General features: G+C 50.3%; 1 protein-coding gene across 4 annotated transcripts in view; it reads right to left on the reverse strand.

Moving 5' to 3' along the window:
- SFMBT2 (Scm like with four mbt domains 2) overlaps positions 1 to 13,466 on the reverse strand; it is a 176,798-nt gene extending 163,332 nt beyond the window's left edge. The window contains exon 1 of one of the 4 annotated variants that reach the window (XM_070471944.1): positions 13,393 to 13,466. Coding sequence is in view for 1 of the 4 variants with exons in the window: in XM_070471945.1 (XP_070328046.1) it covers positions 9,984 to 10,013 (30 nt within the window). In the remaining 3 variants the exon portion in view is untranslated. Of the gene's footprint in view, positions 1 to 9,983; positions 10,129 to 11,331; positions 11,426 to 12,874; positions 13,034 to 13,392 lie in introns of those variants that run through there. The other 3 variants (XM_070471946.1, XM_070471947.1, XM_070471945.1) reach the window with 3 other exon arrangements.
- Between the last annotated feature and the right edge of the window lie 316 nt (positions 13,467 to 13,782).

Genomic DNA, 13,782 nt, shown 5'->3' on the forward strand with positions numbered 1-13,782 from the left:
TCTGTAAGGACAAGTAACACATCTTTGTCTACTCAGGGAGCTGCAAGATTTATTTATTTTGGTAAATGACATGTCACCATTTGCTTTTTTGCAATGTTTACTTTTTTTCTTTCCATAAAAGGTAACCTTTCCACTTTCTGCAGAAGTCTTGCAAAACAAAATTAAAAACGGACAAATTAAAATCACTTGTAATTCTAACACCCAGGGACAATCTCTTTTGTATTTATAATCTCCTCCAGATACTTCTCTGTGGGTTTTTTTTTTCATATAGAATTTAGAATTTTAATTCATTTCCATTTAACATCACCTAAAAAGCATTTCTCCCACATCATTAAACTCCTCTGAAAACATGACTTAAAATGATTGTGTGATTTTTATTATAATATGAATAGGTTATTCATTTGCTATCCCTCTCCCACTGCTGGCCATTATTTTGATTTTTTTATTTTTCATTATTATGGGCATTGTAATCTGCAATTCTCCCATGACACCTCAGCTCTTTCCCACATTTTAACTTTGTTGGTATTCTTAATGGATTTTTAAGAGCCCTGCGTATCTTATCCCACAAAACCCTTGCAGACATTTTCCCTTAATTCTCCCCTCAGTGATACCTTCTGATACATGTATGGAACGTGCTGTCTTTTTCAACTTAATCTGATCCATTGATTCACTTCATGTCTTTTAAAAATTACATTCATAAAATGTCCTCCCCAACTGTAAGATACCAGAAGTCTAATTTCCCTGGATTTCAAGTTTCACATTTAGTTTTTTAACATATTTCCCATATGTTTATGTTCAAATGTCTTGTGAAGTGCGGCTCTGAGCTGACCATTCCCTGCAGTTAATAATCCATTCCTACCCCGTTGGGTTTTTAACAGGCTGTCTTTACCATCTATTAAATTCTTACACATAACAAGGCTCTGGGTCCATGCACCAACTTTCCTTTAATTATGAGTCAGCAGAATAGGAGCTATGACTACTTACTACTCAAACATCCTCCACTTAGTTCAGCAATCACTGAACTTGGGGCCATTAAGGCAGGTTTATATAGGGGTGACAATGGTACTGCACGGCTGGGAACCCAGACTCACGACCTGATCATCACAGGAGACTCTGCAGTGGACAGACAGTGCCAGAACCTGCACACAGGGAGAAATGAGTATGCACCAGAGACCCCCTCCCCCACCAAATCTCCATTTTCTGCTTTGTCTGCAGGGAGGAGGAACTGGTTACCCAAAATAAACATTTCTGGACCATCCTAAAAGTTGGATGTGCTCATGCCACTGCATTCTGGCCAGCGAGAAGTTTGCCGAGTGAATGAGTTCAGCCCGCTTTTTCCACCAAAGTGACCTTCTGGTTCTGCTATCAGCTACAGATGACCACCTCAGAGAGAAACCAGCTGCGTGGTTTCCACCCCTCCATCTGAGGGTCCCCTGATACACTGCTGCTGCTGCTAAGTCTCTTCAGTCTGACTCTGTGCGACCCCACAGACGGCAGCCCACCAGGCTCCCCCATCGCTGGGATTCTCCAGGCAAGAACACTGGAGTGGGCTGCCATTTCCTTCTCCAATGCATGAAAGTGAAAAGTGAAAGTGAAGTCGCTGAGTCGTGGCCGACTCTTCACAACCCCGTGGACTGTAGCCTACCAGGCTCCTCCATCCGTGGGATTTTCCAGGCAAGAGTACTGGAGTGGAATGCCATCCCCTGATACACAGCCCATCCCAATAAACTGCCAGAAAAGGACCGCGCGCCTTAGTAATACGCTTGTCATAAAGATGACTGGGTGGTCCTCTAGAATGCAGGGTGTGCGCTGTTTTTATCTGAAAGCCTATCAATAAGGCCCCAAAGTGACTTCCCTAGCGACTCTGGTAAAGCATCCGCCTGCCAATGCAGGAGACACAGGTTCGATCCCTGATCCGGGAAGATACCACATGCTGTGGATCAGCTAAGTCCGTGCGCCACAACTACTGAGCCTGTGCTCTAGAGCCCAGGAGCCGCAGCTACCGAGCCCACGTGCTACAAATACCGAGGTCTGCGCTCTGCAACGAGGGGAGCCCGAGCACCACAACTCGAGAGTAGCCCCCGCTTGCTGCGACTAGAGAAAAAGCCCACTCACAGCAATGAGGGCCCAGCACAGTCAAAAATAACTACATACTAAACTTCTTTTTAAAAAAAAGGTCAAAGCCCATTAATGAAGCTTTCCCAATGGTTCAGTGGATAAAGAATCCACCTGCCAATGCAAGAGACATGGGTTCGATCTCTGGGTCAAGAAAATGAGAAGGAAATGGCAATCCACTCCAGTATTCTTGCCTGGGAAATCCCATGGACAGAGTCTGGTGGGTTACAGTCCATGAAGTCCCAAGTTGTCGGACATGACTAAGCGACTTAGCATTAAAAATCATTCTTACCTGTATTCATCAAAAGGCAAAGTTCAAAAACAGACCACTCCGAAGGCCTCACTCCAGTGAGCGTTATTATAACAGCAATAAAAGAAATGTTGCGTCGCTTTTAAAGTTACCCAATTATCTAGCCCTTTCAAAGGGATCCGCTTAAAGTAGTTCAAGAAACGGGCAATTTTACTACCGATTAACATGCTTACCATTTCAAGCTCGTCATCCTGAAACAAGGAAATGGTTGGCAGCTGTTTTTTATGTGACTCCAAAGAGAGACTCTTCTCCAGGCTGAAAATTAAAGGCGAAGGCCTAAACGGACAGCTTATGAAATTCCAGACAGGCTCTGGCTGCCCGTGGAGATCTAGCATATCTAAATCAGAGAAAACGGCCTCATTTCACACTCCAGGAATTTCCTAATGAGCACAGGACACCTCATCTGAGCCAAGACCTTCCCAAACATTTCCATCAAAATGGAAAATCTCAGAGCATTCTGCAGGAGGCACAAGGTTGTGACCCAAACCTCATCTCTGAAACAATCACTGCATCCACCTTCCTAAGAAGCAACGTGCAAACACCAGCCTGAGATCATGGGTGTTATCTGCAAGAACCACGTTTATAAATGGCTCTGAAGATGAAAAGAGGTGTTAAGTATCCAGGCACTTATCAAGGAAGGCTCCCTTCTGCTTACACCCATCCTGTCACCCAGATCACTCTACTAATCATGCGTGACTAAGCCCATCTCCCCCATGCTCACTGTTTCTCCAGGCCAACACTCTATTTCTCCAAGAAGAGGCAGGCCTTCCGATTCCTTCCATCATCCAGGGAGATGACCTGATCCCTTGGGACAGAAGATTCATGAAACATTGCCATCCGAGATGTGCTCCAGAGTTTGGTTTACACCTTGATTAGGACCTCAATTTCCTGCCCATTTTGCAACCAGTTTGCATCCAGTTCACTCTAAATAGATTGAAATCTGACACAAACGGCTGCCCCAGCATAAGAAGGCTAATTTCTCACATCCCAATTCATACCTCGGTCCCAAGAAATTAGATCTGCGGAGGATAAGAGGTGGTCAAGGAGTACCTACCAAGCCCAGTGGCGGCCAATGAGCCCCATGATAGCAAACTGGGTCTTTTTTTAAAAAAGAAGTTTTTAAGTTGGGGGATAGCTATTTTATAAGTAGCGTTCGTTTCTGTTATACAACAAAGTGGATCAGCTATATGTATACAAATATCCCCCCTCCTTCTGGAGCGTCTGTCCCATCCCCCGCCATCCCACCCCTCTAGGTCATCCCAGAGCACCAAAGGAGCTCCCTAAGCTAAAAAGTAGCTTCCCACTAGCTGGCTATTTTACACACAGGAGCATATACATGTCAATGCTCCTCTCTCAATTCATCCCACCTTTTCCTTCCCCTACCTCCCGTATTCGCATGTCCATTCTCGATGTCTGCACCTCTATTCCTGCCCTACAAATAGCTTCATCAGTACTGTTTTTCTAGATTCCATATACATGTGCTAATATACAATATTTGTTTTCCTCTTACGTCACTCTAACCTGGAGTCTGTCACACAGAGTGTAGCCAACTGTGTCTTTTGATTCACAGTCTTAACTGCCACCTCTTAATCTCCCACCCAAATCAAACAGCAAGTGTATTACTCCAGATAGAGCTAAATCAGATCACGAAGAGCAAGAGCGTGGGCAAATTGAGAAAGGTAACAGCCCTCCATGTTACTTGCTCGAGAGAAGAAAACCCAACCAAATCGCAGACTTGCTGTGCCACCATCCTGTAAATTCATTTATTTATTAACTATTTCCCTTAGAATTATTTATGTACAATTCTCTACTTATTTCCTATCAAGATAGATCAGGCCTTGAAAGACACAATTAAATCGACTTTACAATTGGTCTTTGCATCAAGGTAGCTATCTAGGGCTTGTCACACCAGAAACTGGCTTCCAAGCCACAAAGGTGAACACCATCCTTATGTCAGCATACAACAGACAAGAAATACTTGACACAGAAGTGCTTGGTTGTAGGCTCTTATCAAAGCATTAGATTCTGAATTAACAGACACTCAGTGCTAGGATCCTGGACAAACTGCAGACACAGGACTTCCCTGTCATCTGCAAATATTAAGAGTGATGAACTAGAGCACCGCCCTGAGGCTGCTCTGTGAAACCCCATGGACCGCAGCCCACCAGGCTCCTCTGTCCATTGGATTCTCCAGGCAAGAACTGGAGCAGGTTACCATGCCCTCCTCCAGGGGATCTTCCCAACCCAGGGCTTGAAGCCACGTCTCTTAACTCTCCTGCACTGGCAGGAGGATTCTTTATCACTAGCGTCACCTGGGAAGCCCGCTGTAAGCGTGTAATCATCAGTGCCTAATTTTCTGAGGGGGTTTTCTGAATGGATGACTTCAACAAGGACAGATGCACAGCAGAAGTACTTCAACTGATTCGGACTCTGCGAGCCCATCCCTGAAGGATGTGATCCCAGGCTGCTGAGCTCTGGGGATCCACCTGAAGAGCATTTCAGGTTTTGACTTTAAGCCACAGATATGTACAATCTATAAAATTAGGCACCAATCAAATGGCATGAGAGGTATGATCTAACTGCAGAAAGGAAATTTATGAGAATAACAAGTCTTCCCACTGCAGGGATCAAACCCATTTCTTCTTCACCGCAGGCAGATTCTTCACCGTCTGAGCCACAGCGAAGCTCCAGAGGAATAAGAGAATAAATAATAAGGCAACAGTAAGTTGGGCCCCATCCAACTGCCAAGTCAATAAAAACACCCTAATTTAGTTATAAAGAACTTGGGAAATGTAAGCAATCCTGCGAAGAGCTGGTTTAACCCTGCAGTGTAACCATCACTTAGCAGAATGTACTCTGGGCCTTTTTAACCACAACAAGCAACACTTCTCATCTGCAAAACACAGGGACCATTCTTGAGGTCTCCTAAAGTCTCTCAACCCACTCAAACATTTCAGAAGATCTGGATTTTCCTGAACCTTCCTAGTTAAGAGTGGATGTGGCAGGAAAGAACAATATACAATCCTCTCAAACGGAACGGAGACTCAAAAAAGGAAGTAGTCACCATGGTCTACGCTGGATCCCAAAAGCTTTCATTCAAAAGCTTTTCATTCAAAAGCTTTCAAGAGATGGGGCTGGTCCCAAATGCCCAGCTGGCTGCTCAGAGTGTACAATCTGCTACACTGCCCAGAGCCGCCCTAGTTCACTGCATAGGGAGGAAAAGGGGAAGAAGGCGTCTGAATTCTGCAGCTGGCTGGGAAGAAGAAAGCATATTTAAGCTAAAGCTGTAAAGACAATAAACGGTAAGGACCAAGACTCAAGGCTCCAAACATTCTGTTTCACCAGTTAGAGCCTTTCTCCTGCCTCCAAGCAGAACATCAAATACAGAAAACCAGAGCTGGTAGGTTTGATCCCAGAGTTGGCCGTTACTTAGTAACAGCACTATGGACTATTAGGGACAAGGGAGAGGGGAGCAGAGAAAAATGAGACGCTCCAGAACCACCAGCCTTTATTAAAATGATGGCAGGGTCTTCCCTGGTGGTCCAGTGGCTGACTCCTTGCTCTCAATGCAGGGGGTCCAGGCTCGATCCCTGGTCAGGGCACTAGAGCCTGCATGCCGCAACTCAGACTTAGCACAGCCAAGTAAACAAGGTCATTTAAATGACCTTTTACGTGAGGCTTTGTAGGAACTTGCCCTTGGCATTTCAAACATTCATACTGTACCTTAAAATAATGGAATTCCTATCAGTTTTGACTAAAATGGAAAACAACAACAACTTGCCCAGTTGAAGAGAAAGTGCGCTTAAAAACCATCTTTCCTTGGGCCAATAAAACTGCGGGAGGGACAAAAAAACACACGATAAAAATTTTCCCACCGTCCCCACTCCTGTGGCTCTAAACCCCACTGGTGCTATTTGCCCAACACTGGAGAGTTCACCAAATATAAGGAATCAACCAAAATGCACCACTCTGGTTTTTAAGAAAATCAAAAAGAATGAAACCAAAAGCACAATGGATTCTTTATTTAAATCAATGTCAAAGACATCCATCTTATCACAAGAATAGAAACCTACAGGAGGAGAGAGTAAAACTTTTTGAATAGTGAGTATCATTGGTAACAGGAAGGACCCTAACTGCTGATGTCCAGCAAAGCATTAGCATCTTTTAAAATTCTCTACGAGGGACTTCCCTGATGATCCAGTGGTTAAGACTCTTGAGATTCCACTGCAGGGGGTGGGGGTTCAAGTCCTGGTAGGGGCACTAAGATCCTGAATGCCACGGGGCACAGCCAAATTTACAACTACACCTCTCTACGGGCTAACGAGATAGGGAGTAAAGGGTGGTACCTTTCAATCAGAACACCACTGGGCTGATCATACAAAACCAGACCCTAAGAATTTTATTTGGTAATGCTTCCCTGGTAGTCCAGACAGTGAAGAATCTGCCTGCAATGTGAGACCTGGGTTCAATCCCTGAGTCGGGAAGATCCCCTGGAGGAGGGCATGGCAACCCACTCCAGTATTCTTGCCTGGAGAATCCCATGGACGGAGGAGCCTGGCGGGCTACAGTCCGTGGGGTCGCAAAGAGTTGGACACAACTGAATGACTCAGCACAGCACAGTTCACTCGCTGTTGGACTGCAAGCTCCAAATTGAGTATCTTCTCTTACAATACACTGCCCTGTCTATAAACATCTTGCTTACACTGACCTCCAAACAGAGAACACTTGGCTTAGCCAACAAGATCAAGTTTCCTGTGAACTGTCGCAGGACATTCTCAGTCTTACAAAGAGAGGAAGGACTTGCCCAGTGGCCCAACCTGAAGGGTAGGTGTGGAAAACAGAGGGCCAGGTCTGATTCCTTCACTGGCTGAGTTATGTGGAGGCTGCAGTTACGCCCCCCTTCCCCCCACCACACACAAACACACATATCATGAATATAATCAAATAAAGTCTAAGCACTCACCTTGTGTGGGAGGGCGGGGTATAGAGGGCTATTTGGAATGGTCCCTTCCAGTCTAGGAATTATTAGAGCAAACGCAAATCAAAGTTTTCTCTATGGCACGTATTCAAAGGCAGGCTGAGCTGGCCCAGGTCCTGCCATTACTGAATTATATATGAAAGCTACAGTGGTGTGCCCCAGTTTTTCTCTACATCTCTCCTTTTCCAGAGCCCAAGTGAAATCATGACCCCATGTACACTTGTATCACTTAAAAACAACTTTACTTCTGGACAGGGATCTGCATTCACAGACATCCTCTGTGATGATGTCCAGTCATGTGTCCACTCTTCCTCCCAGACCAGAGTCTTAAAGATGAATCACATGGGCAGGTCTGCATAGATGTGTTGAACCACCAATTTTTTTCCCAAATAGAACCATGGAGATGTCTGAATGAGTTTCTAGTTTAAAGTACTTAATCTTAGTTATGGAAGCTGATTCTCAGAAAGATGACTACCAGTAACTGGTCCATGGTCACACAGCGAGACAGAAGCATCGCTGAAACCAGGCCTCCTCCGGATTCTGTCCTGGCCTCCTCTGTCAGGAATCCTCCTCACAAAACAGAGCTGTCAGGTCATGGGTCACCACTGCAAATGCAGACTGGTTTGCCATCACAGAGATAATTTCCCTAACCAGTTTTGCTTACCTGTAGAATGGGAACAGTAAGTTGCCACCAGGGAAATGTCGATATAAGAACAGTCAGGAAATAATACTAAAAATGTCTTAAAACTATGGATCCTAATTTCCTTTGGGGGCAAGAAGTTTCTAAAAGTTCTTCATTATTTTTTATTTTTGGCTGTGCCCCATGGTGTGTGGGATCTTAGTTCACCAACCAGGGATGGAACCCATAGCCCCCTGCATTTAGAAGCGCGGAGTCTGAACCCTGGACCACCAGGGGAGTCTAACAAGTTCTTCTTTATGGCCTCCACACTGTTACAGGAACTCCAAAAGTTCCCCAGAAAGTGAAATACTGAAAGAAAAATGGTAGCTAATACTAGAACTGGAGATGATTCAAATTCTACATTGACTATTTTTGTTCAAATCACTTTAAAAAAAAGAAAGGAACCCTTTTTAACTTTAAAGTTCTCCACATTGTCACTGCCTGCGCTTCCTGTATCCCCAAAGCACCCTGTATCAATTCCAGGGACGCCTCATTCACTTACTGCTCTGAGCAACGTTTCCATCACCCAGCATTTCTGCTCAGATTTCGCAAGTCCCCTGGGGAGAAAGGTGGAAACTGCCACCTCAGTCACAGTGCACAAAATGGAATCTGATGAGTGGTCAGCCCTGCTGACAAAACTTCATCATCAGTCCATAATCTCTGCAAGAAAACATTAAGAGGAAAAGCCCTCTGAGATCAATTACTCCCATCACTAGAGAAATTCAGGGTACCATCAGTATGGCCTGTTTGAGGTTCAGGGTGTGGGTAACCCAATGGGAAAGGGGAAATACTCTTGTCACCCCTGCAGGTCTCTGCCAGCACTTCCAGACTGACTGGTGGAGTTCTCCAGCCTAAGCGTTGCTGAAAAGCCCTGCCACTGGGCTGCGGTTTCAACTGGCCAGGGAGTGTCTCCTGCGCTTGAGTAGGGGACCGGAGGGTTTCTGGCGCCTGTGGGTGTATTGTCCACGCCCCCCACCTTCCAGGCAGCGGCTGGGTTCCAGCAATGAGCTAAGATCAACATCTGAAACAGTACCTATTCACTGAAGGGAGAAAGCAGAGTGTGTGCAAATGTAACGCTTTGCAGGGAAAAAGTAGCAAACGTCCTACCTCCTAGGAGCGCCTAGCCAGCAATTCCTTGTGCCTACGGGGCCTCTCCGCTCCCCTCCTCTACCGGCCCCCACCCCACCCCCAACCGCCTCCCCAGGAAATGGGGCCGAATTTGTGCCGGCTTTCGCTTTCTCTCTCCTCTGGTGAAAGCTGGGTCCATTTGCTTGGTGCAGACATGCCAATCGGTCCCCCGGGTCCCTCGGCAAGGGTGCGAGGGTGGAGGGGTGAGGGAAGGTAGAAAGCGGCGGCGATGGGTCTGGATTCGGACACGGTCTGCGGGCATCCGAGATAGTTTCCCACTGGTGGGTTCGGATCCGCTGCCAATGCGGCGCTGGAGCCGACAAAACGCTGCGCGGGGACGGGACTCTCCGGAGCCAAGGGGCGAGCGCAGGGCCTGGAGTCCCGGACCCTGGAGGATCCGGAGCCCGGGGTCCAGGGAGGCAACGCGGGACACCAGGGTGGGTGAGCAACCTCACTCCTGCGCCGAAAGAAACGAGGACCCGCGCGGCCAGCCCCGGGCGTCCTGCTCTTCCCGGAATCCCACCCAACTCTCTAAAACACAAAGATCCCGAAAATTCCGAAAGCGAAACTGCAAGCCGGTCTCCAGAAGTTTGGAAACGGCCTCCCAGGCTCCCGGCGTCCGGACGCCACGGACTCAAGTCAAGGATGAGTGCCCCAGTGAGTGGCCATCGCTCCGCAAGGTCGCCCTCCGCGGCCCCGGGGAACCTCCCGGGTTTTTCACGCGCAACAGTCCCCAGTCCAGGTTCCAGAACGGGGGTCGGCGGTGCTCCTACCTCGTCTCCATTCTGCCCTCTCCTCCCCATAAGAATGGAAACTTGGGCCCTGCGATAATCCTGGGGAATGTTCTTTGTAATCGGTTGTATGCTGGCTTCCACCGCACAGCCTGTACAAAATCGCAGGTTTCGGGGCGTTGGAGAGGATTGTGCGCTTGTCAGCAGCGACGTCAGGAGGACAAGGGGAGGGGTTCCCGGCTGAAACTGCAGTTTACAAGCACTGAGCCATTTTAGGCTGGTTTCCCCTTGAACGAAGCCCAAGAGGAAGCAGTCGCCGAGGGGACGCCTGGGACCGGAGCGCCGGGGACGCGCCACGCCGTGCGCTCAGCTGGGGGGTCGCGGGTGCAAAACGCCTCTAGGCCTGAGGGTCAGCCTCACTGCCCAGTAGGAGGGAAAATCTGCCGCGAGGTACCCAATTTGGGGGATGCTTGCCCCCAGGCCCTACCCAGGGGACGCCGCAAGGGGCAGACTGTGCGATGGCGCGGGGGCCGTCCAAATAGGACAGTTGACCCCCTCGATCCTTTCTCCAAGCCCCTGAGAATGCCCAGAGCCCACGTCACTGTGGTAACTGCAGACCTAGCCCGCGCTTTTTAATCCTGAGACTTAAAATCTTCTTGGCACACTAGGCAGACGCGCCATCAGGTTCTCGGGCCCAGGTAAAGTTCCCCGGACCTGCCCTAGCCTGGCCCCGGGGACGGCGCGGCTGTCGTGTGGCCCCCATCCCCCCGGGCCACCCTGCTGGCTGCGCTGCGCGACCACCGCTCCGCGGCTGCATCCTGGCCACTGGCGACCCCTGTCGGGAACCGCTTCCAGCTAAGCAAACTCCGTTTGCTCGCTTACCCTCGGGCTCCACTTAGAAGCTCCGACTCTGCCCTCAAACTCTCTGACCCTCCGAGGACCCCGAAGTCGGCCTCTCCCCGGCACCTCGCCGCCCTCTTCAACCCCAAGGCGACTTCCCCGGTCGATCGCCTGGAAGGCTCGCCGATCCGACAAGGGCGAGGGGCACTTTCTCCCGCGAACGCTCTCCCCATCCCCCACCTTCCCTAGAGCGCAACTCCAAAAGCAACTCCGCCGCTCCACCCCACGCTCTGCAGCCAGGGCCGTGCGCCCCCGCCCTTCCGCCAACGTACTTTCACACCCCCCCCACCCCACCCACCACGCCCCGGACGCCGCCGCCCCCCACTCCCACTTTCTACCCCGCCGCGGCGCAAACTACACGCTGCCCTCCAGTAAGTACAGCGCGCCCCTGCACACACACATACACAACCCCACCGGCGTCTGCAGCCTGATTGCCCCCGAAACCCTGGATACTAAGTCCGTTAAATAAGCGGCACACCGCTGCACCTACCCGGCTTTACCCACACAGGATCCTGCGTACAGAGACAGAAAGAGAACTGGTCTCCTAGAAAGCTGAAATAAATCACTCCCTCTGCCCTCCTGCATTTTGCACCACGTGTCAGCAGTTTGTCACGTCAAATCAGGGCAGGGTCTGGTTCGGAGACGCACACACGAATCTGGGGCGGATCTCTGGGACACTCTCACCGAAGTGCACACACAGGTATGCCCACTGATTTAAAGGCACGGAGAGCAGTCCTGCTCCGATGCCCCGGTCCGGGCCAGCGGCACCCTCTCCCCTTTAGCAATGGACTGGACACACGCAGATTCTAACCACGGAAAAAACTAGGGCAGCCCATTCCTTCTCTTTTTTCCCCTTTAATTCGCTAAAGCAGCTACTAGAGTAGCCAAAGAGAGGTGAAACTAAGAGATGGCAACTCCGGTTGGGTTTTTTCCCACCTCAAAACCTTTATTTTCAGTTTTTAAAAGCCACCTTAGCCCGCCATATTGAAACTGGCAAGGCTTCTAAATACTCCTCCGCCGCGGCTTCCAAGAAAACACGAGAACGGAGCGGGCTCTGGGCGCGCGTCTGGCCACCACAAATCAACCACTTCCCTCCGCTAAGGCTCCCCTTCTCCGGCTAATCGTCTCCCGCCGCTCCGGATCAAAAATCCACAAATATATCTAGCAGTTCCTACAGCAGTTTTTTGGTTGTTATTGTTTTTGTTTTTGCGGATTTTGCTAACACACACATTTTTTAGAAAATAATAAACTCCAAAGCCAGATCAGATTAGTAATTGTGAAAGGAGGTTATATGAGAGTAAACAACAGGAAAGCCCCAAGGGACAGGATGTGACTTTAACGCGAAAGAAAAAAGAAAGAAAAAAAGAACAAAAAGATCATCCATGCCGGAGCACGCTCCGAAACTACTACTGACAATTTCATTTCAGCTGCACAGGCAAATGTTTCGGGGGGGGGCGGGGGGCGATTCCGAATATGTCCACGATTTTTATTCCTTTTGATGGCTGCTCTCCAGTCCTCACCCCACCATCTCGCCCAGCCACCACCACCCCGCCACCCCGAACACACACACACCATCTAAAAAAAAAAAAAGGGAAGAAAGAGACCCCAGCGCGGGGTAACAAGGGCGGCTGCGTCGCCAAAATGAGCGCACAAATGAGGAAGGTGGGCGGCGGGAGGGGACACTGCACCCTGGGAGGAGTACGCTTTCCAACTACGGACAGACTCCCGTGAGGCCGGGCTTTGCGAAGCCGAGGGACCTGGAGGAAGGGGACGGGGGGAGCAATAATGACAACGCGGAGCACAGCGCGGAGTTTGCGGCTCTGCTCCAGAGCTGTCGCCTTCTCCTCCAGCCCTTCCCTTTCGCTTCTCTCCCACTGCACCCCCTCCTTCGGCCCTCCCACCCCTAGCCCAATCCAGCTTCCCTTTTTCTCGGAGCTGGAAAGAGAAGCTGACCGCCGCACTCAACCTGCGGGCCGGAGGTCCCCTCGCGGGGCGGGCTGGGCGCGGGGACAGCGGCCGGCGCGGGGTCCTACCTGGTGAAGTTCGTGCTCCCCGCGGCGTGGACAGAGGCTCGGGCGCTGCCGAGGCGGGGGACGCCGGCCTCACCCGCTCGCTGCGCCTCGCTCGCTCCCCGCCCGCCGCCTCCCTCGCGCGCCCGCTCCGCGGCTCGGACTCCCACTACAGCCTCATTCCAATATGGCATCCTCTCTGTGCGCATGCCCGGCACTCTTTTTTAAGATTATTATTTTGTGTGTGTGCGCAGCGAACTCCTTCAACGACCTTTTCCAAGCGCTTGCAGCACGTCTTAAGCCAATTAGCCGGCGGGACGTTGCACCCTTTCCCCTACCCCGCTGGGACGCCCCCGCGCCTGGGCACATCGCCACCCCCCCCCCCACACACACACACTCCACGCTCCCACTGCCCCCTCCCCGTCCCACTCCCCTCGCTTTTTTCCTTTAGCTCCCTCCATACACGATCTGCAGAAAGTTCCCATCACAGGCGCTTTCGCAAACCCATCTGCAGGGAAATCTGGGCAAACTCCGCAACTCACTAGACACTTTCGGTTCCGTCGGTTTACAATCCCCCCGTGGACTAAATGCACAAACTTGCGCTTTATCCGCGGAAGGCTGGTAGCCAGCGAAAGAAATTCCATCCGCTCCGAGCCCCGGGCCCCGCCCACTGCGCCCCACCCGGCTCTTAAATTGTGCCATTTCTACGGATATTCAAATATTTTCTGAGGCTTTAGGGGTGGCGGGAGGGGGCCGGAGGAAGGTTTTTCCTGGGAAACGTGCCCAGAGGAGTCGGAAATTCAATCAGGGCTGTTTGGACCAGCCTTGCCCCTGAGACCGGCAGGACGCAGGTAACGAGGGCCGCCACGGCGTCTCCGGGGGGCAATGCCCAGGTCTGGGGGACCTCAAAGGGCACCTGGCCTGGGCAGGCT

The sequence above is a fragment of the Odocoileus virginianus genome, chromosome 9 (genome assembly GCF_023699985.2).
Source record: "Odocoileus virginianus isolate 20LAN1187 ecotype Illinois chromosome 9, Ovbor_1.2, whole genome shotgun sequence".
In the NCBI taxonomy this organism is placed as follows: Eukaryota; Metazoa; Chordata; class Mammalia; order Artiodactyla; family Cervidae; genus Odocoileus; species Odocoileus virginianus.